A 25,937-nucleotide genomic window follows, 5' to 3' on the forward strand; every position below is an offset into this window, starting at 1 on the left:
TCCTTTCATTCTTGGGGACTAATTGTTTCCCTATCCATCACTCCTAGGCACTACTTACATCTTCCCATCACTTCCAATAACGATTTACTCCCTTCCCATCGTAGGGACTACTTACTCTCTTCCTCTTCTCATCACTCCTAATATTTAATTACTTTCTTCCCATAACTTGTAGGGAGTACTTACTCCCTTAACAATTTACTCCCTTGCCATCACTTGTAGGGACTACTTACTCCCATCCCATTACTTGTGGGTACTACTTACTCCCTTCCCATTTTCGTCACTTTTAAAAACAACTTACTCCCCTTCCATAATCCCCTCCCATAATTTGTATTGACTAATTACTTGCCCTCCGTTTCCTTTCCTTACACTTACTTACTTGCACTCCTTTTCCAACACTTGTAGAGACTACTTACTCCCTTCTTGTCATTTCTAGGAACTACTTACTCCCCTCCAATGCCATGTTCTTACTCCCTTTCCATTACTCCTGAAAGCTATTACTCCCTCCCCATCACTCTTAACGACTACTTACTCCTTTCCCAACTCTTTTTTCCCCCCAACTTTTTTTCTTTTCCTAAAGACTAATTACACCCTTTCCATAACTATTAGGAACTAATTTCCTCCTAGTATTAAACACACATGTATCTCACCCACGTTGATTTTCACCTCTCTTTCTCTCTCGCGTTTGTCAGTTTCCTTCAGGTACAAAGAACTTCCAGGAAGCTCAGAGCCAGCTGAATCAAGCAGCTGCTGGGCTTAACCAGTCTGCAAATGAACTTGTACAGGCCTCACGAACTACCCCACAGGAATTGGCAAAGGCTTCTGGCAAATATAGTCAGGACTTCAACGAGTTTCTTCAAGCTGGAGTTGAAATGGCAGGACAGTCTCAGGTGGGATAAATACCCAGAACTGAATCCCTCTGCTCGTGCCTCTCCTATTATTGTGACTCTCCTTTCCCTATTTCCTATTCTTATCCAGAACAAAGAGGACCAAGCGCAGGTTGTTTCTAATCTGAAGAGCATCTCTCTGTCCTCTAGTAAACTGCTACTGGCTGCTAAAGCTCTTTCTGCTGATCCAGCTGCTCCCAATCTCAAGAATCAACTGGCAGCTGCAGCAAGGTGAGTGCACCCAAGTAATGGAGAGTAAATGTAATGTGAGTGTATAGGGGAGGTCACATCATTGTATCAATTGCTGTACTGGGAGCATTACTACAACACAAAAATTACAGTGAATTGGGAGATGGTGGAATTTCCACTAGATACCAGGTTTGGTATCGCCATACATAATGGAAAACAAAATATTTATTTGGCAACATAGTGTGAAAAACAGAGGTTAGTTTATGTAGGACAAGTGTCCCTTCCATACCCCCCAGTTGTATCCCTGGCTGTCAGAACTCTCATTTCATTTTTTTTTTTTTCACCAGGAAAGGGACTTGCTCTGTGCACATTTTTCTTTTAATCCCAAATATTTCTTTGTTTTGTATCTGACGTATTTGAGCTTCTAAGGGCTTTTCTACTTGCCCCCTGGCAGTGCATCATGGCCACTGTGTTTACTCTTCTCAGGGCTGTAACCGACAGTATCAACCAGCTGATCACCGTGTGCACCCAGCAGGCACCCGGGCAGAAGGAGTGCGACAACGCCCTGCGGGAACTTGAGGTCACTATCCTGAAGCCATTCGGACAATTTCTGACACTGGGACAGTGAATGGGGCCCATATATCTCATTTCTGGGAATCATGGGAAATAGGCTTGAGGTGCTCTATTAATGTCAGTACTAGTAATTGAGACTAATACTGGGTGTTAGAGGGTGTGGGGTTGGATTGGTGGCAGGAGTATAAATACATTTCATAACAGAAGGGATTGTGACAGATGTAGCTTTAGGGAAAGAGGGTGGGACTGTAATAGAAGAGGGAGCTATAGATTCAAGGGGGGCACAATGATGATAAACAACCCAGCTATAGATATGGTGATTTGGGGCAGGGGTTTACACAACCCGTTACAGTTAGAGAACACAACGGGGGCTGGGTTTTGATGTCTTTAGCCAAAGCCAGGGGTCTTGTGTTATGGGCTAGTGTAGTAGAAGTCGTTTTTGGGTGCCAGGATGGTAGGGTTGTGTGTGGGGTGTATTTGTTGTATTTTCAGCCCATTAGATTTTCAGCATTGACTCTATTTTGTTCATTCAGACGGTGCGCGAGTTGCTGCAGAATCCAACACAGCCAGTAAATGACCAGTCTTATTTCCACTGTTTGGACAGTGTCATGGAAAACTCCAAGGTGAGTGGGAGTGGAAGGTGAGTGGGAGTGCACTGTTTGTGAGACAAAAATAAGTGACGTGGTGTCCCTTTACCCCTATAGGATTATTTCTTGCCCATTCATTTGCGCTTGTTGGTCTATACTCACTCACTGATCTTCCCCTGATTTTTCCCCATTCTCTGTTTCTCCCTCAGGTACTTGGGGAGTCCATGGCCGGCATCTCCCAGAATGCCAAGACCAGTAACCTTCCTGAGTTTGGTGAATCTGTCGGTGCTGCTTCCAAAGCTCTTTGCGGACTGACTGAGGCTGCTGCTCAGGTACATAAGCTTGCACTCACGTGCCTCCATATGTCTGTCTCTTTGGTGCAAGTCTTCTGATCTCTCCCTGTCCCCTCAGGCTGCCTACCTGGTTGGAGTATCTGACGCTAACAGCCATGCTGGAATGCAGGGACTGGTAGATCCAACACAATTTGCTAGAGCCAATCAAGCCATTCAAATGGCGTGCCAGAACCTTGGAGACCCTGCCTGTACCCAATCACAGGTGAGCAACAATACTTTCCTACCAAATTGACCATAGACCATTCATAGTGAACTCCTTCTTTATGAACCTTACTCCTGACTCATATTCTTATTCTGTTCCTTCTGATTCTGCAGGTCTTATCAGCTGCCACTATTGTGGCCAAACATACATCTGCTTTGTGCAATGCCTGCCGTGTTGCCTCTACCCATACCTCCAATCCTGTTGCCAAGAGACAGTTTGTCCAGTCTGCCAAGGAGGTTGCTAACAGCACCGCTAATCTTGTCAAAACCATCAAGGTGAGGAGACTAAACTGGCAGACCTAGGGGAGCGGAGGCTAAACTGGCAGACCTAGGGAAATGGAGGCTAAACTGGCAGACCTAGGGGAGCGGAGGCTAAACTGTCAGACCTAGGGAAATGGAGGCTAAACTGGCAGACCTAGGGTAATGGAGGCTAAACTGGCGGACCTAGGGAAATGGAGGCTAAACTGGCAGACCTAGGGGAGTGGAGGCTGAACTGTCAGACCTAGGGAAATAGAGGCTAAACTGGCAGATCTAGAGAAATGGAAGCTAAACTGCCAGACCTAGGGAAATGGAGGCTAAACTGTCAGACCTAGGGGAGCAGAGGCTAAACTGGCAGACCGAGGGAAATTGAAGCTAAACTGGTAGACGTAGGAAAATGCAGGCTAAATTGGCAAACCTAGGGAAATGGAGGCTAAACTGGCAGACCGAGGGGAGCGGAGGCTAAACTGGCAGACCGAGGGGAGCGGAGGCTAAACTGGCAGACCGAGGGGAGCGGAGGCTAAACTGGCAGACCGAGGGGAGCGGAGGCTAAACTGGCAGACCGAGGGGAGCGGAGGCTAAACTGGCAGACCGAGGGGAGCGGAGGCTAAACTGGCAGACCGAGGGGAGCGGAGGCTAAACTGTCAGACCTAGGGGAGCGGAGGCTAAACTATCAGACCTAGGGAAATGGAGGCTAAACTGGCAGACCTAGGGGAGCGGAGGCTAAACTGTCAGACCTAGGGAAATGGAGGCTAAACTGGCAGACCTAGGGTAATGGAGGCTAAACTGGCGGACCTAGGGAAATGGAGGCTAAACTGGCAGACCTAGGGGAGTGGAGGCTGAACTGTCAGACCTAGGGAAATAGAGGCTAAACTGGCAGATCTAGAGAAATGGAAGCTAAACTGCCAGACCTAGGGAAATGGAGGCTAAACTGTCAGACCTAGGGGAGCAGAGGCTAAACTGGCAGACCGAGGGAAATTGAAGCTAAACTGGTAGACGTAGGAAAATGCAGGCTAAATTGGCAAACCTAGGGAAATGGAGGCTAAACTGGCCGACCGAGGGGAGCGGAGGCTAAACTGGCAGACCGAGGGGAGCGGAGGCTAAACTGGCAGACCGAGGGGAGCGGAGGCTAAACTGGCAGACCGAGGGGAGCGGAGGCTAAACTGGCAGACCGAGGGGAGCGGAGGCTAAACTGGCAGACCGAGGGGAGCGGAGGCTAAACTGGCAGACCGAGGGGAGCGGAGGCTAAACTGGCAGACCTAGGGGAGCGGAGGCTAAACTATCAGACCTAGGGAAATGGATGCTAAACTGGCAGCCCTAGGGAAGTGGAGGCTAAACTGCCAGAGCTAGGCGAGTGGAGGCAAGCTGGCAGACCTAGGGAAATGGAGGCTAAACTGGCAGAGCTAGGGGAGCGGAGGCTAAACTGGCAGACCTAGGGGAGTGCAGGCTAAACTGGCAGACTTAGGGAAATGCGAAGGTTAGTGAAACTAAGCAGGCTGCCTAGCTGAATTAGGGAAGATATCTAGCCTGGTAAGACTGGTCAATAGAGGCTAAGCTGGTGAGAGCAACTAACTGTATTTTCTTCAGGCTCTGGATGGGACATTTAATGATGAGAATCGGGTGAAGTGCCGTAATGCGACTGTGCCGCTCATCCAAGCAGTAGAGAATCTCACAGCATTTGCGTCCAACCCAGAGTTTGCCAGTGTTCCTGCCCAGATCTCTCCTGAGGTGAGTGAGGCACAAGGGCTGGTTTGGGGCACAGATTTTCTACATCTTTTCCCTTTACTGACTGAGTTGTTCCCATTACAGGGCCTTAGGGCCATGGAGCCCATAGTTACTGCAGCTAAACTAATGTTAGAAAGCTCTTCTGGGCTCATTCAGACTGCTCGCTCTCTGGCCGCCAACCCCAAGGATCCACCTCAGTGGTCAGTGCTTGCCGGGCATTCACGCAACGTGTCTGACTCCATAAAGAAACTGATCACCAACATGCGGTGAGTTTGGAAGGAAATGGTGTCAGCATTCCCCATGATTCTGTAGCAGCCACTCGGGTACTAGCTTATCGTATATACTCCAGTATAAGGTGTTTTTCAGCACTCCAGCAGTCCAGAGAGGGAGAAAGCTGTCAGCGGCTTTCAGAGATCGAGCTGTGAGTGAAATGATTCAGAGAGGAGGGGGGGAGAGAAAGACGGCTGTGACAGTAGGGGCGGGAGAGAGCGAACTTTCAGGAGAGGAGAGGTGGACAGAAAGTGGGCTTTGATAGAAACAGAGGCAAGAAACGGGAAAGAAAACAGATGCAAAACTAACTTTTGTCTTACTGACAGTTTAAAGGCACTGTGACTGGTGCAGAGAGAGGAAGGGAAAGATATGGAAGCAAATGGTTAGAGGAAAGAGTTAAAAAGGGCTCTGTGTGGATACTGTCTCTCCCCATTGAAATGTAGGAACTTCCCTTTTTAAATTCAGCATTTATTATTAAGTGTGCCTATAATGTACCTCCTGTTATAATATATAAGGATATGTTAAATCCCAGAGGTTCATGACTATATAAAAGCACAGGAACAAAGTGACAGAAATTACATCACTAAGCATCAGTTACGACTAATGACATCATGACTAATGCTGCAATTCTCACCCTAGGCTTATACTCGAGTCAATAATTTTTTCCAGTTTTCGTTGGTAAAATGAGGTACCTCGGCTTATACTCGAGTATATATGGTATATACCTAACCCAAGGTCTACAATTCCCATGATTCTCTTCCAGAATAGCCCTGGATGGGGTGGTACTTTCTAGCCCAACGTTCCCCCTGTGAATAAATTCTTTCTCTCATAGGGACAAAGCTCCAGGTCAGAGAGAATGTGACCAGGCCATTGAGCTCCTCAACCAGGCTGTACGAGATCTGGACCAGGCCTCTTTGGAAGCCATCAGCCAGCAATTGGCTCCTCGGGAGGGAATCTCTCAAGAGGTCTGTATCATGTTGGCAGCTTCTGGGACTTTCTTACATGGATGGGGTCATTGTCTGATCAGCTCTGTGGCTGCAGGAAGGAATTGTTTATTTGATCTGTGTATTGGGGAAGAATTGCTCATCCGATTTTTGTATGTTTCCCCAGGCCTTGCACAACCAGATGCAAACATCTGTACAAGAGATCAGCAATCTGATTGAGCCAATGGCAGCAGCTGCTAGAGCAGATTCATCACAGCTGGGACACAAGGTAATGTAATCGCAGCTTTCTGAATGGCAAGCGGGCTTAGAGAGCCACACAGTAGCCCCCTCCCCAGCTACATTATCTTAGGCATCTCTTTCCTCTTTTAGGTTTCCCAGATGGCCCAGTACTTTGAACCACTGACCCATGCTTCCATTGGAACTGCCTCCAAAACCATTAATCACCAGCAGCAAATGAACCTCTTGGACCAGACAAAGACCCTGGCAGAGTCAGCGCTGCAGATGCTTTACACAGCCAAGGAAGCTGGAGGGAACCCAAAGGTTTGTAGTAAAAGGGGAATGTCCCTATTGTGATATCATCAGGGTGGTCTCCTGCGGGACATCCCCCACTGGGCCCATCCATGCATACACTACCTTAAAGGCTCCCCTTGATTTGTGCTTTTTGAGTACTGTGTGCAGACAGTCCCCCCAAAGAGACTAATCTAATACAGATGAATGAAACCCAAAGTATAGTACTTGGGGGAGCAAATATACATACAATGGAACAGGAGATAAAAAGTGAAGCTTAATGCTGACTAGAAGTGAAGACTTGGCAAATTAGTTGGTTCTAATAAATGTTGTGTTTATTCTCAGGTTGCTGCCCAAACTCAGGAGGCTCTGGATGAGGCAGCTCAGATGATGCATGAAGCGGTGGGAGATCTGACTGTGACTCTTAATGAAGCTGCGAGTGCAGCTGGAGCTGTTGGTGGGATGGTCGATTCCATTACTCAAGCCATCAATAAGGTGAAGTTGGTTTGAGTTCCTTTCATGTGGACTCCACTTAACTCCATTGACGGATGGTCTACACTTAGTCCCAGTAACTGACACTTCTTGCTTATTCTATACAGCTGGACGAGGAGCCTACAGGAGAACCAGAGGGATCCTTTGTTGACTATCAGACTACTATGGTGAAGACTGCAAAGGCCATTGCAGTAACTGTACAAGAGATGGTATGTGCTACTCACTGTTGTAACATGAACAGTCATGACACTCTGCTTCCTTACATGCTGCTGACTTGCTTTTCCTCCATGGTCTCTGTCCAGGAAAATAAAATATATTCCTTTCTCCAGGTTACAAAGTCCACAACAAACCCTGATGAACTGGGAACTCTGGCCAACCAACTAACCAATGAATATAGCCAACTTGCCCATGAAGCCAAACCGGCAGCCATGACAGCTGAGAATGAGGAGGTGAGATTGCCATGAAGATTGCCATTCGGTGTGATTCCTATTGATCCATCTAGTTCTCTCCTCCTTTCTCCTCATATTGGCAGCACTTCCAGTGTTTCTCCTCTCATTAGCAGCACTTCCAGTGTCTCCTCTCTCATGTATATGGTTCCTCCCCACAGATTGGCTCACACATAAAGCAGCGAGTACAAGAACTCGGACACAACTGCTCACTGCTTGTAACCAAGGCAGGAGCCCTTCAGTGCAGTCCCAATGATAGTTACACAAAGAAAGAGCTGATTGAGAGTGCAAGGCGTGTTTCAGAAAAGGTAAAATGACACGTCATCATTCAGTGAATCACATCTCTCAATCCTTGGGGCCTTGTAGTCACTTTAGATTTTTCCCTTTCTGTCTCTCTGGCTTCAGGTGTCTCATGTGCTTGCAGCTCTTCAGGCTGGCAACCGGGGCACACAGGCTTGTATCACTGCAGCCAGTGCTGTATCTGGAATCATTGCTGATCTGGACACCACCATCATGTTTGCCACTGCCGGAACCCTCAACCGGGAGAATGCAGAGACCTTTGCTGATCACCGGTACAACACACGGGGCTCTAACTGGGAGGGAGGAAATTCATCTGTAGATTACAGCAGGGCTTTTTTATAGACTGTGAGCTGTACATAAATCCTAGGGGTGTATAGAGGGGACCAAATAATATTATATATTGTCTCCCAGTGAGGAGTAGGGCAGCAGTAATAAATATCCCAGGGCTGTATAGAGGGGACCAAATAGTATTTACAGCTTTAATTCAGTGGGTTGAACAAAAAGATTGCATAAAAATGTGAGGAACTAAAACCTTTTTTTAACACAATCACTTCAATTCAGGGGCTCACAAGTAATTGTACAATTGAGTCAAAGGCTATTTCATGGGCAGGTGGGGGTAATTCCTTTGTTATGTCATTAACAATGAAGCAGATAAAAGTCCTGGAGTTGATTTGAGGGGGGGGGGTGTATGTGGAACAGACAACATGCGGACAAAGGAGCTCTCCATGCAGGTGAAACAAGTCGTCCTTAAGCTGCAAAAGCAGAAAAAACCCATCCGAGAATTGGCTCCAATATTAGGAGAGGCAAAATCGACAGTTTGGTTCATCGTGAGAAAGAAAAATCACTGGTGAACTCAGCAACTCAAAAAGACCTGGACATCCACGGAAGACAAAAGTGGTGGATGATCTCAGAATCATTTCCATGGTGAAGAGAAAGCCCTTCACAAGAGCCAAACAAGTGAAGAACAGTCTCCAGGAGGTAGAGTCTCCATAGCCAAGTCTACCCTAAAGAGAAGACTGTATGAAAGTAGATACAGAGGGTGCACTGCAAGGTACAAGCCACTCATAAGCATCAACAATACAAAGGCTACATTGGACTTTGCTAAAATAAACATCTAAAAAAGGCAGCACAGTTCTGTAAAAACATTCTTGGACAGATGAAACCAAGATGAGCCTCTAGCAGAATGATGGCAAGAAAAAAGTCTGGAGATGGTGTGGAAGAGCTGATGATCCAAAGCATAGCACAGTTGTATATAAAACATTTGGGAGGCAGTGTGATGGCTTGGGCGTGATTGGCTGCCAGTGGCACTGGGACACTAGCGTTTATCCATCATGTGACACAGAAGCACAAGAATGAATTGTGAGCTCTTCAGAGACACTGTCTGCTCAAATCCAGCTAAATGCACTCACATTGATTGGGAGGCGTCTCATAATGAGCCAAAACATAGAGCCAAAGCAACCCAGGAGTTTATTAAAGCAAAGAAGTGGAATATTGTTGAATGGCCAAGTCAGTCAAAATAGTATTATATATTGTCTCACAGTGAGGAGTAGGGCAGTAGTGTAAATAGGCGAGTAGTTTTAATGTCCTATTGCACAAAATATAAGTACAATAGAATAATATGTCTATTTACTATGTACTCTGGTGATATACTGGAAAAAAAACTTGAAAGTGTTGGTTTTGCACATTATTTGCTGCTGTGTGTACGGTTGTTGAAATGATTCTTTGCTGAAACGTGTGTTTTGTTCTTTTTTGGGCCTGAAGATTTGAAAGTGTTGTTGCACTGTGTATGTTGTACTGTTCCAGTTGGGATGACAGTTTGTCTCTGTTACAGGGAGGGGATCCTAAAGACAGCAAAGGCTCTGGTGGAGGACACCAAAGTGCTTGTGCAGAATGCAACGTCCAGTCAGGAGAAACTGGCTCAGGCAGCTCAGTCGTCTGTAACAACAATCACTCGTCTCGCTGAAACCGTGAAACTGGGAGCTGCCAGCCTGGGAGCAGAGGATCCAGAAACCCAGGTAATGGGGATTATACAGTATTGGTTCTTTCAGCAGTGACAAGCTGCACTTTATGGTGAGAGTGACCTTACATATATTGAGAAGGCAAGTGTGTAACCACATAATCTTCCCACATCTCTGGCACCACGAATTGCCCACTTATCCCTTCTAGGTGGCACACGTCTACCTTAGAAAGTTGTGCACTGGCAGTTGTAGCATCTGTGTGTTTGGGTCTGACTCTTAAAGGAAAACTATACCCCCAAAATGAATACGTAATCAACAGTTTATATCAAATTAAGTGGCATATTAAAGAATCTTGCCAAACTTGATTATATATCTAAGTAAATATTGCCTACATCTCTTGCCTCGAACCACCATTTTGTAATGGTCTGTGTGCTTCCTCAGAGATCACCAGACCATAAATACTGCAGCTTTAACTGTAACAGGAAGAGATCGCCTGACCATAAATACTGCAGCTCTAACTGTAACAGGAAGAGATCACCTGACCATAAATACTGCAGCTCTAACTGTAACAGGAAGAGATCACCTGACCAGAAATACTGCAGCTCTAACTGTAACAGGAAGAGATCACCTGACCATAAATACTGCAGCTCTAACTGTACCAGAAATACTGCAGCTCTAACTGTAACAGGAAGAGATCACCTGACCAGAAATACTGCAACTGTAACAGGAAGAGATCACCTGACCAGAAATACTGCAGCTCTAACTGTAACAGGAAGAGATCACCTGACCAGAAATACTGCAGCTGTAACTGTAACAGGAAGAGATCACCTGACCAGAAATACTGCAGCTCTAACTGTAACAGGAAGAGATCACCTGACCAGAAATACTGCAGCTCTAACTGTAACAGGAAGAGATCACCTGACCAGAAATACTGCAGCTCTAACTGTAACAGGAAGAGATCACCTGACCAGAAATACTGCAGCTCTAACTGTAACAGGAAGAGATCAACTGACCAGAAATACTGCAGCTCTAACTGTAACAGGAAGAGATCACCTGACCAGAAATACTGCAGCTCTAACTGTAACAGGAAGAGATCACCTGACCAGAAATACTGCAGCTCTAACTGTAACAGGAAGAGATCACCTGACCAGAAATACTGCAGCTCTAACTGTAACAGGAATAAGTGTGGAAGCAAAAGACAGAACTCTGTCAATTGGCTCATATGACCTAACAAATATAGTTTGTTCTACTACGATCCCAGGGGGCGGCCCTTATTTTTTAAAATGGCAGTTTTCTGTTTATGATTACCCAATGGCACATACTACTTAAAAAGTATATTATGAAAAAATGGTTTATATACATGAAGCAGAGTTTTACACATGAGCTGTTTCATGCAATATCTTTTTATTGAGACCTATATTGTTTGAGGGGTATAGTTTTCCTTTAATTCCATTGGGCAGTGCGAATACCAGCATGAGCAGTTCAGCCATCCCTATTTCCTTAGCCTTATTCTGTGCTTGTTACACTTGTCACTGGTCATTCCATCTTCATAGACCTGTGTTGCTCCCCAGGTTGTGCTGATCAATGCCGTTAAAGATGTGGCTAAGGCTTTGGGTGATCTCATCAGCGCCACCAAGTCAGCGGCCGGCAAGTCTAGTGACGACCCATCTGTCTATCAGCTGAAGAACTCGGCCAAGGTACGGACAAGATTTGTGAGGTGGGAGAGGCCTGTCCATGTGATATAGAGTGTGAAGGGAGAGTTCTTCTGCACACAGGTGCTACAATTAGGGACTACTGAGAACCTCTCTGGGGAAGAACAAGTGAATAGGTTAGAGGGAGATGAGAGCTAGAGGTTTTATCTATGAATATAATTTAGCTGTGCTCTGCATTGCCTTGATCTGAATGCTTCTTTCAGTCCCACTTTAAGCCACTTATGGGGTGTCCATTAGGCTGCAGTAGAAAGCATGGACACTGTATATTGAGTAACAGAGGTGTTGGGCAATAATGACAAAGTAGTTGTGTGTTACAAGAGCAGAAGCCATTGTGTAGAGTCAGCAGTGATGAGGAGCTTGCATGGTGACTGATACCTACAGGACAGATGCCATCTTGCAGAAGGAGACAAGTCAGTATGTGGTGAGAGAGAAATCCAGGCTTAAAGTATTGAGAAGCCAATTTGACAGGAGAGCAATAGAAATGATGATGATGATATGAGCAGAAGCCACATTGCTGACAGGAGACAAGATGCTTGTGCATGTAGTCAATGAACAAAAGACATTTTGTGGGGACCAGAGACGCCAGATTTGTGGGTGCTGTTAGTGAGGATGAGGAGAGATCGGTATATGTCATAAGCAGTTTATTGTAGGAGGGAAAGTAGAAAGTAGAAAAAATTAAACTGTTTTGACTTCCCCCAGGTCATGGTAACGAATGTGACATCACTTTTGAAGACGGTGAAAGCGGTGGAAGATGAAGCTACAAAGGGAACTCGTGCACTGGAGGCCACAATAGAGCACATTCGTCAGGAGCTGGCGGTGAGTCTAGCAGGGAGACCTACTGAAATAGTGACTGAGGCCACTGAAATAGTGACTGAGGCCACTGAAATAGTGACTGAGGCCACTGAAATAGTGACTGAGACCCACTGAAATAGTGACTGAGGCCACTGAAATAGTGACAGACCCACTGAAATAGTGACAGACCCACTGAAATAGTGACTGAGACCCACTGAAATAGTGACTGAGACCCACTGAAATAGTGACTGAGACCCACTGAAATAGTGACTGAGACCCACTGAAATAGTGACTGAGACCCACTGAAATAGTGACTGAGACCCACTGAAATAGTGACTGAGACCCACTGAAATAGTGACTGAGACCCACTGAAATAGTGACTGAGACCCACTGAAATAGTGACAGACCCACTGAAATAGTGACTGAGACCCACTGAAATAGTGACTGAGACCCACTGAAATAGTGACTGAGACCCACTGAAATAGTGACTGAGACCCACTGAAATAGTGACAGACCCACTGAAATAGTGACAGACCCACTGAAATAGTGACAGACCCACTGAAATAGTGACTGAGACCCACTGAAATAGTGACAGACCCACTGAAATAGTGACAGACCCACTGAAATAGTGACAGACCCACTGAAATAGTGACAGACCCACTGAAATAGTGACAGACCCACTGAAATAGTGACTGAGGCCACTGAAATAGTGACTGAGGCCACTGAAATAGTGACTGAGGCCACTGAAATAGTGACTGAGGCCACTGAAATAGTGACTGAGGCCACTGAAATAGTGACTGAGGCCACTGAAATAGTGACTGAGACCCACTGAAATAGTGACTGAGACCCACTGAAATAGTGACTGAGGCCACTGAAATAGTGACTGAGGCCACTGAAATAGTGACTGAGGCCACTGAAATAGTGACTGAGGCCCACTGAAATAGTGACTTAGGCCCACTGAAATAGTGACTGAGTGACTGAGGCCCACTGAAATAGTGACTGAGGCCCACTGAAATAGTGACTTAGGCCCACTGAAATAGTGACAGACCCACTGAAATAGTGACAGACCCACTGAAATAGTGACTAAGGCCACTGAAATAGTGACTGTACAATTGGGGCTCAGGGGCAGCTTAGCTGGACTACACTGGCAGTCTGTCATTTACTGGACCCTGAGCTGCTGCCGCCTGTCTTGGGTTAGTCTGATTGCCGCCCTCTCATGTACAAAGCATTGCCTGTGGGTGTGCTCCATTCTCTGAGTGTGCACTGAGCAGCCCATGCATTTCCCTATGAGATATGTGAGTGAGTGATAGTGCCTGGGAGTGTGCACTGAGAAATTACAATCCTTTATCAGCCCCACACAGCTGGTTAAAGGGGACATATACCTTATATTTTTCAGGCTCAAATACCATGAAGAATACTATAAAATAGAATGTATAGGCCAAAGCACCTCTGTAATGATTGTTTAAACCTTTCCCTGGTTTCTGTGCAGGTCTTTTCTTCTCCTGAGCCGCCTCCCCACACTTCCACCCCAGAAGATTTTATCCGAATGACTAAAGGTATCACCATGGCGACGGCTAAAGCTGTGGCTGCAGGAAACTCTTGCCGCCAGGAGGATGTGATTGCCACGGCTAACCTGAGCCGACGGGCTATTGCCGACATGCTGAGATCATGCAAGGTTAGTGACGGGCCAGTTGCCCCTATGTTTAGCATGGCCTGGTGTTTTATAAGGAATAAATAAGAAGTTGGCTTTTACTGTGTCTATCTGCCACCCTACCTATGGAGTATGTAACAGAGTATCTGAATAGTCAGAAGAATATGATTGTCTGTTACAGGAGGCCGTGTATCACCCTGAAGTCCATGCTGATGTGCGAATGCGAGCCACACGCTTTGGAAAGGAGTGTGCCATTGGCTACCTACAGTTATTGGAGCACGTGCTTCTGGTAAGTGTCCTGCACTCAAGCCTTTCCCTCCTGCATCTCTCTCCCGTCTCATTTCTCTGAGTAACTCACTGTCAGTCTGTGTGGCCCGTCATTATTGGCGCTGTGCAGCTGCTCACCAAGCAGTTCATATATGGGCTCTCTTATTTGGTCTATACCCTGGCCATACTGTGCATTTTAATCCTATGTATGAGCAGACTGTCTGTACTGCACCTGATTGTTAGATCAGATCTTCTACACAGCTTCTTGCAGGGAATAGGCATGTTTAGCTTTCGCAGGCGGTTTCCATATGTATGTGTTTTCTTTCCAATAATTTCCTCTTCCTCCATTCCTTGTAATCCCATCCTTATGTTTCCTGCATTTTTGTTACCCTACTATCCCCACCCTGCATTACACAACCTCATCACCTGCTCTCCACGCACACGCACACATTGCACACACGCACACATTGCACACACACACACATTGCACACACACACACATTGCACACACACCCATTGCACACAGACACACACACACTGCACACAGACACACACACACACTGTTGCTACTGTCACCCCCTTACCCCAGTACTGAGTGTGTGTTTCCTACAGATCCTGCAGAAGCCCAGCCCAGAGCTAAAGCAGCAGTTGGCCGCATACTCCAAGCAGGTTGCAGGCTCAGTGACTGAACTCATCCAGGCTGCCGAGGCCATGAAAGGTAATGCCCCTCTCTTCTACTGCACTCTAGCAAATTGCCCTCTAACCCACCCCTTGCACTCTTACAGCCAGCACTTACTCTCTACCCACTTACTCTGTACTGTAACAGCAACACACGGCCAGCAATCCACCTCTCTCCCCACTCACCCCTAAATGCTGTTATTTTAAACATTGAGGGGAGACTTGATAGTTCTGGTGCAGTGGAGGTGTAACTGGTGGGAGAATGAAGGTTTGTGAATGAGCAGTAGATAAAGCAGTGAAGAAACTTACATTCACACCCTTTCTCTCACTGAGATGAATGGGGTGCCATGTTCGGAGATGTATGAGTAAAGTCTGCTCCATTGTTACTACTGTTGCCCCAGCTGGATGAGGAGTGTCTCAGGTATAGAGTTGTATCCCTTGTGTTGTTCCTTACAGGCACAGAATGGGTTGATCCAGAAGACCCCACTGTGATTGCAGAGAATGAGTTGTTGGGAGCAGCGGCTGCAATTGAAGCAGCAGCAAAAAAACTGGAGCAGCTGAAGCCGCGCGCCAAACCAAAGGTAACAAACAGGAGGCCAAAGTCCTGGACTCCCCCAAATGCTACTGTCAGGATTACGATTAATCAGAGCTGTAGCACTGGCTGTGGGGAGCCTATGTACCAGGGATGAGCGTGTGTTTAATGCTTTACACCAAAACAGGAATGAAGTGCAGTGCATAGAGTGGCCTATTCTTAGCAACTTTACAATTGGTATTTAGGTTCATAATTTTTAAATTATTTGCCTTCCTCTTGCTCCTCTTCTAACTATGGCTCTTTGAGGCTACAATTTTATTGCTATGGTTACTTTTTATTATTTATCTTTTGACACCCCTATTCATATTCCCATCACTTGTTGAAACTACTGCCTGGTTGCTGGGGTAAATAAAACCCTAACAACTTGATATCTGCTTAAATACCAAACTGGAGAGCTGCTGAACAAAAAGCTAACAATATAAAAGACCAATTGCAAATTGACTTAGGATATTAATGTCTACATCATACTAAAAGTTAATGTAACAGTCTCTTTAATAGGCTATTCAACGTAATAGTGAAGTAGATATTCAGGCATGAAATCCATGAGACTGGCCAAGGGTAAGACCAAGAGATCAGCAGTGACAGTAATGGGACGGGGCAGGAATTCACTCACTAAATAGGAGCACGTTATTTGGCCATTCAGGCAGCATAGTGGGATAATCAGGCTGGATACTCAGGATAGTGTTGAATTCATTACAACAATTAGTTGATGTAGCCAAGAGTGTAGAAATAGGCATGCTTTAAACCCCTTTATTTGGGACATGTCACTACATCAGGGGATGAACAGGTGTGAGCCAAGGATACCAAAGGCATGAACAGTCATCACATTAGATACTCACACCTACTTTATCTTCTATTATATGCCAAGCTTGGAGGCCTTACAGGAGGAGTGGACAGTGCCTCTCCAACCATACACATCATGCTGAGACACCATTTTTTTTTATTCTAGTGTCACATTATATCCATTCAGTGTTAAAAATCTATTTGTGTAACCACATGACCATTCATTGTAAAGCAAACTATACGGCCATCCATACTGAAGCAAGCTAGGAGCCCATTCATACTGGCGCAAGCTAGGAGCCCATTCATACTGAAACAAGCTAGGATTCCATTCATACTGGCGCAAGCTAGGAGCCCATCCATACTGAAGCAAGCTAGGAGCCCATTCATACTGAAGCAAGCTAGGAAAGCCCATTCATACTGAAGCAAGCTAGGAGCCCATTCATACTGAAACAAGCTAGGATCCCATTCATACTGGCGCAAGCTAGGAGCCCATCCATACTGAAGCAAGCTAGGAGCCCATTCATACTGAAGCAAGCTAGGAGCCCATTCATACTGAAGCAAGCTAGGAAAGCCCATCCATACTGAAACAAGCTAGGAGCCCATTCATACTGGCACAAGCTAGGAAAGGCCATCCATACTAGCTAGGAGAACCCACAATCCAAAGCAGTCTAGCAGTCCATCCATTCCAAACGAAGCTCATGAGACATTGCAGTCCAATATAAGCTAAGAAGCAGTGTGTGCCAAATGAAGCTCGCTGATCATTCAGAAGGTAGCAGGCTAGGGGAACGTTCATACCAAGCAATGGTAGGCCTCTATACCAAATTATCTTCGGAGATCACACAGACACACACCAGACTAAAGCATGGATCCACGGTTTCCTTTAAAGGGGCTGTTTACCCCAGTTCAGTGACCTTTTCTATGTTATTGAATGGCCTAGCTTTCAATTCAAGTTTTTAATTGATTAATTTTTTGTTTTTTGGTCTCAGCAGCCAAAAACCTATTGCTGTCTGAGGCTGCAATTTTAGTTACTTTGTATTTATGGTTTTGTCTTTTTATTCAAGCCTCTTGCATACACATCACTGTCTTGTTGCTAGTGTATGGTAGGGTATTTTGGACCCTAGAAACCAGTTAGCTGCTGAAATTCCAAAACTAGAGAGCTACCCAAGGTCACACAGAGATACCACCAGTTTCCTTCTTACTGATCTGCTCTTCTCTCTCAGAGGGACTATTCCCACTGACTACTCACAGCCCAACTCCACTGTCTCTTTTCTTATTTTCTCCTTTATTTGCACAGCTAATTCTTTCCCTCTAATTTTGGGCTCTCTTTTATCTTGTTGCTGAAACCTTCCCTCAGAGCTCAGGGGGATCCTCTAGAGCAGAGGTCCCCAACCTTTTTTACCCATAAGCCACATTCAAAAATAAAAATAATTGGAGAGCAACACAGGCATGTAAAAAATTCCTGGGGTGCCAAATAAGGGCTGTGATTGGCTATTTGGTGGCCCCTATGTGGACTGGCAGACTGCAGGAGACTCTATATAGCAGTGCACCTGGTTTTCATGCAACTTGCCTCCAAGCCTGGAATTCCAAACTAGGCACCTGCTTTGAGGCCACTGAGAGCAACATCCAAGGGGTTGGAGAGCAACTTGTTACTCATGAGCTACTGGTTGGGGATCACTGCTCTAGAGAATGCCCCCTGCGTTCTTTTAGGGTAAATCCTTTTCTATGTTACAATGCATGATAACCATCTTGGACAGTAGAGGAGTCTGCTGGAATAGAGGGTCCAGGGAGTGGTCATGGGAGAAATCACTCCTGACGGTCGTTGTTTATAGGGATGCACCGAATCCACTATTTTGGATTTGTTCGAACCCCCGAATCCTTCACTAAAGATTCGTCCAAAAACCGAATCCGAACCCTAATTTGCATATGTAAATTAAGGGTGGGAAGGGGAAATGTTTTTTTACTTCCTTGTTAGTGTGACAAAAAGTTACGAGATTTCCCTCCCCAATCCTAATTTGCATATGCAAATTAGGGTTCGGATTCGGTTCTGCCGGGCAGAAGGATTCGGCCAAATCCTGCTGAAAAATGCCAAATCCTGAATTCAGTGCATCCCTAGTTGTTTATAACTAATTTGCTCCTGGGAGGATCAGCTTTTAGATCACCCCCTTTGGGTTCAGTTGATGATGATTGCTCTTTCTCTTGAGGAAGCACCCCCTCCTTCATTACTGAAACAAAAGGCCACTATTGAAATAAGTGACTGTGAGTTTGTAATGGATTCTAACTCACCTTCCAAAGATGGCGTCCAAGATGGCGACCCCCTGCCTCACCGCATGGTTCCTGATGGGCGCAGCTCCATGGTGTCATCGTCTTCCTGCTCCCGGATTGGACGCCGGCGTCAGAATGGGCGCCGGCGTCAGGACGTCAGCGTGGGGACACTGGCGTCTGCGTCTGACGCAAGCGCGTCAGCGTCTGACGCCAGTGCGTCAACTTTGGCGCCAAACTCAGAGACTACTTAAACCTCTCTCCCCTTCCAGTCCTTGCCCAACTATAGGTTCCTGTTCGTCTGTTCCTGGGTGTGATATACTGCTTTTGATTCTTGTGTACCGACTCTTGCCTGTTATTCGATTCCTGTTGTTCTGCTGCCTGGTCTGATCTATTTGCCTGTACCTTGACGATTCTTTTGATAAACCCTCTTTGTACCTCGAACTTGGTTTGGTCTCCTCTTTGCGTCTACACTATTACTGCGCCTTCGGGGCCCGTTACAGTATAGTTGGGCCATGGACCCTTTGGAGGAAGACTCATGCTTCGCCTGATGTTGGTGAAACCATTCGAGCTTTGGCCTCCCGAATTGACTCTTATGAAGTACTCCAGTTTCACTTTGGTCAGGCCATTGGCGCAGTCCTGGAGAAAGTGTCTACCTTGACTCCCGTGGCACCAGTCGCTGTACCTGCAACCCCGCTCCAAGTCTCCGAGCCTCGCATCCCCGCACCTCCTCTCTACAGTGGTGATCCTGACGCTTGCAGAGGGTTCATTATCCAATGTGAGATCCAGTTTGCCCTGCTGCCAGGTCAGTTTGTCTCGGAGCGAGCCAAAGTGGGTTATGTTATCTCTCGTCTGCAGGGAAAGGCCCTAGAATGGGCATCACCCTTTTGGGAAAAGAAGGATCCTCTGATCGATAATGCCTGTACCTTTCTCCATGAGTTCCGGACAGTGTTTGATGCTCCTGGACGAGCCATAGCTTCTTCGGCTCGGTTGTTCCAGCTCCAGCAAGGCTCCCGCTCGGTTCCGAAATATGCCATTGAGTTTCGCACCCTGGTAGCGGAGACGTCGTGGAACAATGATGGTTATCATGCTGCCTTCTACAACGGCCTGGCTATAAGAATAAAGAACGACCTCGTATCCCGGGAAATTCCTCCCCGTTGGGAAGAGTTGGTCGCCTTGGCCGTGAAGGTCGATACTCGCCAGAGGGAGTTCCAGGTCGAGCTAGACCGTGAGCATTCTAAGAGGAACCCTCGTTTCCAGCCTATCCTGGCCCCCCGCTTCCAGAGACCCCTGCTCAACATCTGCTTACTTCTCGCCCTCTCCACCTCCTGCGGCTTTCTGCTTCTTCCTCTCCTACATCTGCTGAGGAATCGATGCAGATTGGACGGGCCCGTCTTTCCGAACAGGAAGAAGTACCGGAGAAAGGCGGCGGGATTATGTCTCTACTGCGGGGGCAAAGCTCACTCCATCCTCGAGTGTCCTGTAAAGCCTGGAAAACGCCAATACCTCGGTAAGTTTGGGGAGACTTACCTGGGTGGAGTTTGTCCTTCTCCCCGACCGTCTGGTCATCGTTCCTACTTCCGGCACAGATCCAGTTTGGCTCCGGAGGATCCCGGTTCAAGCCTTCGTAGATTCTGGTGCTGCCGGGGAATTTCATGGACAAGACTTTTGCCAGCCGACATGCTGTTCCTCTTCTTCCTCTGGCTATTCCTCTGCGAGCTCTGGCAATTGATGATCGTCCTCTGTCTTCTGCCATCATTTCACAGACCACCTCGGAACTTTCACTCAAAGTGGGCACCCTACATTTGGAGAGACTGTCCTTTCTTCTTATTGATTGCCCTTCTACTCCTATTGTTCTGGGTCTTCCATGGTTATGCACCCATAACCCAGTCATTGATTGGTCTTCTTCACCAAGTTGCCCGTTGGAGTCCACATTGCCAACAGAACTGTTACCTGCTGTGCCCATTGTCAAAGTTTCCTCTGTGTCTTCTAAGCCCTCTCTTCCAGTTGTATATCAATCCTTTTCGGATGTCTTCAATAAGGGCTCCGCTGAGACTCTTCCTCCCCATCGACCCTACGACTGCCCAGTTGAACTCCTGCCTGGATCCATGCCTCCTCGTGGCCGCACCTATCCTCTGTCTCCTTCCGAAACAGCAGCCATGAAAACCTACATTCAGGAGAATCTTCAGAGAGGGTTCATTCGTCCCTCTTCGTCTCCTGCTGGAGCAGGTTTTTTCTTTGTCGAAAAAAAGGATGGCAGTCTGCGGCCCTGCATCGACTATAGAGGGCTGAATAAAATCACTATCAAAAACCGTTACCCTCTCCCCTTAATCTCTGAACTTTTCGATCAGTTGAGAGGCGCTAATCTCTTCACCAAACTTGATCTTCGGGGCGCCTACAACCTCATTCGGATCCGAGAGGGCGATGAATGGAAGACCGCTTTCAATACTCGTGACGGGCATTATGAGTACCTTTGTAATGCCATTTGGTCTATGTAATGCCCCTGCGGTCTTCCAGGAGTTTGTAAATGACGTTTTCAGAGATTTGTTGGGGCAATGTGTAGTCGTTTACCTGGATGATATCCTCATTTTCTCCAAAGATCTTCAGGAACACCGTTGTCAGGTGAAGGAAGTTCTTCTTCGTCTTAGAAAGAATAATCTCTTCGCCAAGTTGGAGAAGTGTTCTTTCGAGGTGCCTTCCATCCCTTTCCTTGGGTATATAATCTCACAACAGGGGTTCAAGATGGATCCAGCCAAGGTTACTGCAATTCTTAATTGGCCTCTACCCACCAGCCGTCAAGGCTATTCAAAGGTTTATTGGCTTTGCCAATTATTATAGGCAGTTCATTAAAGGCTTTTCCTCCAAGATTTCTCCTATTCTTGCTCTTATCCGCAAAGGGGGCAAACCTCAGCACTGGCCCCTCTAGCCGTGGAAGCCTTTGAAACATTGAAAGAGGCCTTTTCTTCTGCACCAATTCTGAGACACCCCGAACCTCTTCTGCCCTTTTCCTTGAAGTGGACCGCCTCTGATGTGGGAGCTGGAGCCGTTTTATCTCAAAGGTCTTCTTCGGATGGGAAGTTACATCATGTGCATTCTTCTCCAAAAAATTCTCTTCTCCCGAGCAGAATTATGACGTTGGGAATCGTGAACTGCTCGCGGTCAAATTGGCCCTGGAGGAGTGGAGGCATCTACTTGAGGGATCTTCTATTCCTGTGACCATCTTTACAGACCACAAGAACCTTGAATTTTATCCAGTCCCTGAAACGTTTAAATCCTCGTCAAGCCAGATGGTCTTTATTTTTCTCCGTTTTAATTTTATCATCACCTTTCGTCCTGGCTCAAGAAATAGAAAGGCTGATGCGCTGTCCAGGGAGTTTTGTTCCCGAGATTTCTTATTCTGAAGATCCCGAACCTATAGTGCCTCCTTCCAAGATTGTTGCTGCCTTGTTTCCCTCCTTGGCTTCTGAACTTCTTTCTGCCCAGGCCTCTGCTCCTGATAACATTCCCTTGGGGGTTGCTTTTGTTCCACCTGAGTGTCGCCAGGCCATCCTATCTCAAACTCACAATTCCAAACAAGCTGGTCACCCGGGGATTGAGAAGACCACTGAACTCCTGTCACGCTTGGTGTGGTGGCCATCGATGAGAAAGGACGTGAAAGATTTTATTTCTTCCTGTGCTACCTGTGCTGTCTCTAAAGCTAGTCATTCTTCTCCCAAGGGTCTTCTCCTGCCGTTGCCCATCCCTTCTCGCCCCTTGGACTCATGTGGCAATGGATTTCATTGTCGATCTGCCCTTATCCTCCGGCCACACTGTGATCTGGGTGGTGATCGACAGATTTAGTAAGATGGCCCATTTTACTCCACTTCGGAAATTGCCTTCTGCCTCTGAACTTTCTGAACTTTTTATTAAACATATTTTTCGCCTCCATGGTTTCCTGCTGAGATTGTTTCTGATCGGGGTTCTCAATTTATATCCAAGTTCTGGAGGTCGCTATGCAAGGCCCTTAATATTTCTCTCCAATTTTCCTTTGCTTACCACCCACAATCCAATGGTGCTGGCTGAACGGGTCAACCAGGCTTTGGAGCAGTTTCTGCGCTGTCATGTGTCTCTGTGCCAGGACGATTGGTCGGATCTTCTTCCTTGGGCTGAGTTCGCTCACAATAATGCGCTGCATTCCTCTTCCCTAAAGTCTCCCTTCTTTCTGTGTTATGGTCGGAATCCGTTGGCCTTTCCTCAAGATCTTCTTCTTACCAACGTTCCTGCGGCCAACGACCAAGCTGCTCACATGTTGGCTATCTGGGAGGCCACTGCCACTAATTTGGAGAAGAGTTCCCTGGCTCAGAAGAGGTTTGCCGATAAGAGAAGAGTTCCTGCCCCTCCATATTCTCCTGGTGACAAAGTTTTTCTTTCTACTCGTAATATTCGTCTGAAAATTCCCACTCCCAAACTTGGTCCTAAGTTCATCGGCCCTTATCCTGTCGTCGAAGTCATCAACCCTGTGGCGGTCCGCCTTCAACTTCCTCCGGAGATGCGGATTCCAAATGTCTTTCATGTCTCGTTACTTAAGCCTGCTGTGTCTTGTCCTTCTTCTTCTTCCCCAGCTCCTGTCCTGGTTGATGGTCACCAGGAATTCGAAGTCAAGAGGATTTTGGACTCCCGTTTTTCCAGGGGTACTCTTCAGTATCTCATTGAGTGGAAAGGGTTCGGTCCGGAGGAGTGCTCCTGGGTGAGGAACTTGGACGTCCATGCGCCTGCCTTGGTCCGTAAGTTCCATAGACTTTTCCCTTCTTCTCCTAGTCTCGGTGGTCCTGAGGCCCCCCCTAAGGAGGGGGGTACTGTAATGGATTCTAACTCACCTTCCAAAGATGGCGTCCAAGATGGCGACCCCCTGCCTCACCGCATGGTTCCTGATGGGCGCAGCTCCATGGTGTCATCGTCTTCCTGCTCCCGGATTGGCCGCCGGCGACGGAATGGACGCCGGCGTCGGAATGGGCGCCGGCGTCAGGACGTCAGCGTGTGGACGCTGGCGTCTGCGTCTGACGCAAGCGCGTCAGCGTCTGACGCCAGTGCGTCAACTTTGGCGCCAAACTCAGAGACTACTTAAACCTCTCTCCCCTTCCAGTCCTTGCCCAACTATAGGTTCCTGTTCGTCTGTTCCTGGGTGTGATATACTGCTTTTGATTCTTGTGTACCGACTCTTGCCTGTTATTACGATTCCTGTTGTCTGCTGCCTGGTCTGATCTATTTGCCTGTACCTTGACGATTCTTTTGATAAACCCTCTTGTACCTCGAACTTGGTTTGGTCTCCTCTTTGGTCTACACTATTACTGCGCCTTCGGGCCCGTTACAGAGTTTAAGGACATGCCATGAGCTGGTTAATGGGTTTATATTATTATGCTCTAAAAGGACAAAGTACCAGAACATTCCATGGATGTTCTTCAGTCCATCAGTTTAGTACTGAGCAGCACTGCAGGGGTTATCTGTGCCACCCAGAACTGATACTAAATAATAATTTTTATATATAATAAATAAGCGCTAACCCCTCTTTCCTTCTATAGCAGGCAGACGAAAGCTTGAATTTTGAGGAGCAGATCTTGGAGGCAGCAAAATCCATTGCGGCCGCTACCAGCGCTCTTGTAAAAGCCGCATCTGCTGCCCAGAGAGAGCTGGTGGCACAGGGAAAGGTACCGATCCACTGATATGTTGTTCTTTACTCTTTTTCTTGCCCAAAGAGCTTCCACTCTTTCCAGCCTTACCTACTACCCACCCTGTTTCAGTCTGAAGGTTCAAATTATTTTCTACCACACTCTCCTCCTTATCTAATGGTTCAGCTCCCTCCCACCCCAACTCTTCCCTACCACTCGTCCCTTCTTTGTCTGAAGGTCCAATCCCAACCCAACTCTTCCCTACCACTCGTTCCTCCTTTGTCTGAAGGTCCAGTCCCCTCCCACCCAAACTCTTGATGGTCCAATACCTTCCACCCCAACACTTCCCTACCACTCGTTCCTCCTTTGTCTGAAGGTCCAGTCCCCTCCCACCCCAACTCTTGATGGTCCAATACCATCCCATCCAAACTCTTCCCTACCACTTGTCCAGTCCACTCCCACCCCAACTCTTGATGGTCCAATACCATCCCATCCAAGCTCTTCCCTACCACTTGTTCCTTCTTTGTCTGAAGGTCCAATTCCCTCTCACTCCAACTCTTCCCTACCACTTGTTCCTCCTTTGTCTGAAGGTCCAGTCCTCTCCCACCCCAAATCTTTCCTACAACTCACTCCTTTGTCTGTAAGGTCCAGTCCCCTCCCACCCCAACTGTTTCCTACCACTCATTCCTCCTCTGTCTGAAGGTCCAGTCCCCTCCCACCCTAACTCTTGATTGTCCCATACCCTTCCACCTCAACTCTTCCCTACCACTCATTCCTCTTCAATCTTCTTGCACCCCAACTGTTTCCTATAATTTGTTCCTGGGCACATTATATGGAGATAAGTCTCTTTGTCTCTTGCCTTTGTAGGTTGGTGCTATTCCAGCCAATGCCGATGATGATGGGCAGTGGTCCCAAGGACTGATATCAGCTGTAAGTGCAGCGTATAACCGTGTGTAATGGGTAATATTTACGTCTGTATTTATGTAAGACTGGCATCTCATGAATAAACATAGTTGGTGTGAGTAGCACATGTAAATAATTCTAGTGACAGGGTTACAGATATTAATGGGAGGTGTAGGGTGGGCACTGTGAGCTCTGTGCCAGTCAGGTATAGAGCAGATTAGAGTGGGGGATAAGGACACATGCTGGGCACTTGTGTTTATGTAGAATTAGGGAAGACTCTGTGTTTGACTCCTGTGAGTTAATCTCTGCCCCCCCTGGGGCTACCCGCAGGCTCGTATGGTGGCCGCAGCAACCAGCAATCTGTGTGAAGCAGCCAACTCAGCGGTACAAGGACACGCCAGTGAGGAGAAACTCATTTCATCAGCCAAACAGGTGGCGGCATCCACAGCGCAGCTCCTGGTGGCCTGTAAAGTGAAAGCTGATCACGATTCTGAAGCCATGAGACGCCTGCAGGTGAGTTCTACTTTTGGGGGACCCCCAGGCCAAGGGATTGCGGAAGTTGTGTTACTGGTTATGGATTGCATGTGATTTTTGTGTGTCCGTGCTCACGTGTGCAATTGGAATGTCTCTGAACTGGGTTAGTGAGCCCCCCAAGGGATTGTGGGTAGGAGCAGCCCTCATTTGATGCATAGGAGAAAAAGCTCTACACCTGGCTCGTCTCTTGGCAGGTTGCCGGCAATGCAGTAAAGCGAGCCTCAGACAACTTGGTGAAGGCTGCCAAAAAAGCCGCTGCTTTCCAGGACCACGATGAGACGGTGGTAGTGAAGGAGAAGATGGTTGGAGGAATCGCTCAGGTGAGGAGCAGCAAGGAATTGTGGGAAGTGGGAGGAACCTCTTAGGAACCATCCTGCCCATTGGTGTCCCATTGCACTTGGTTACCCTGTCTTCTCCTGGGTCCCCATGCTGAA

General features: G+C 47.1%; 1 protein-coding gene across 2 annotated transcripts in view; it reads left to right on the top strand.

Moving 5' to 3' along the window:
- LOC733283 (talin-1) overlaps window positions 1–25,937 on the top strand; it is a 97,272-nt gene that overhangs the window by 70,475 nt on the left and 860 nt on the right. For both annotated transcript variants that reach the window (XM_041570960.1, XM_041570962.1), the window contains 28 exons: window positions 690–887; window positions 976–1,115; window positions 1,560–1,653; window positions 2,180–2,269; window positions 2,443–2,565; window positions 2,645–2,788; window positions 2,902–3,063; window positions 4,633–4,773; window positions 4,855–5,036; window positions 5,873–6,005; window positions 6,151–6,252; window positions 6,354–6,524; window positions 6,837–6,986; window positions 7,091–7,192; window positions 7,313–7,432; window positions 7,591–7,737; window positions 7,835–8,001; window positions 9,561–9,744; window positions 11,259–11,384; window positions 12,099–12,215; window positions 13,681–13,866; window positions 14,024–14,131; window positions 14,722–14,827; window positions 15,244–15,368; window positions 23,980–24,105; window positions 24,934–24,996; window positions 25,300–25,482; window positions 25,698–25,823. In XM_041570960.1, coding sequence (XP_041426894.1) covers window positions 690–887; window positions 976–1,115; window positions 1,560–1,653; window positions 2,180–2,269; window positions 2,443–2,565; window positions 2,645–2,788; window positions 2,902–3,063; window positions 4,633–4,773; window positions 4,855–5,036; window positions 5,873–6,005; window positions 6,151–6,252; window positions 6,354–6,524; window positions 6,837–6,986; window positions 7,091–7,192; window positions 7,313–7,432; window positions 7,591–7,737; window positions 7,835–8,001; window positions 9,561–9,744; window positions 11,259–11,384; window positions 12,099–12,215; window positions 13,681–13,866; window positions 14,024–14,131; window positions 14,722–14,827; window positions 15,244–15,368; window positions 23,980–24,105; window positions 24,934–24,996; window positions 25,300–25,482; window positions 25,698–25,823 — 3,816 coding nt within the window. The remainder of the gene's footprint in view (window positions 1–689; window positions 888–975; window positions 1,116–1,559; window positions 1,654–2,179; window positions 2,270–2,442; window positions 2,566–2,644; window positions 2,789–2,901; window positions 3,064–4,632; window positions 4,774–4,854; window positions 5,037–5,872; window positions 6,006–6,150; window positions 6,253–6,353; window positions 6,525–6,836; window positions 6,987–7,090; window positions 7,193–7,312; window positions 7,433–7,590; window positions 7,738–7,834; window positions 8,002–9,560; window positions 9,745–11,258; window positions 11,385–12,098; window positions 12,216–13,680; window positions 13,867–14,023; window positions 14,132–14,721; window positions 14,828–15,243; window positions 15,369–23,979; window positions 24,106–24,933; window positions 24,997–25,299; window positions 25,483–25,697; window positions 25,824–25,937) is intronic.

The sequence above is a fragment of the Xenopus laevis genome, chromosome 1L (genome assembly GCF_017654675.1).
Source record: "Xenopus laevis strain J_2021 chromosome 1L, Xenopus_laevis_v10.1, whole genome shotgun sequence".
NCBI lineage: Eukaryota > Metazoa > Chordata > Amphibia > Anura > Pipidae > Xenopus > Xenopus laevis.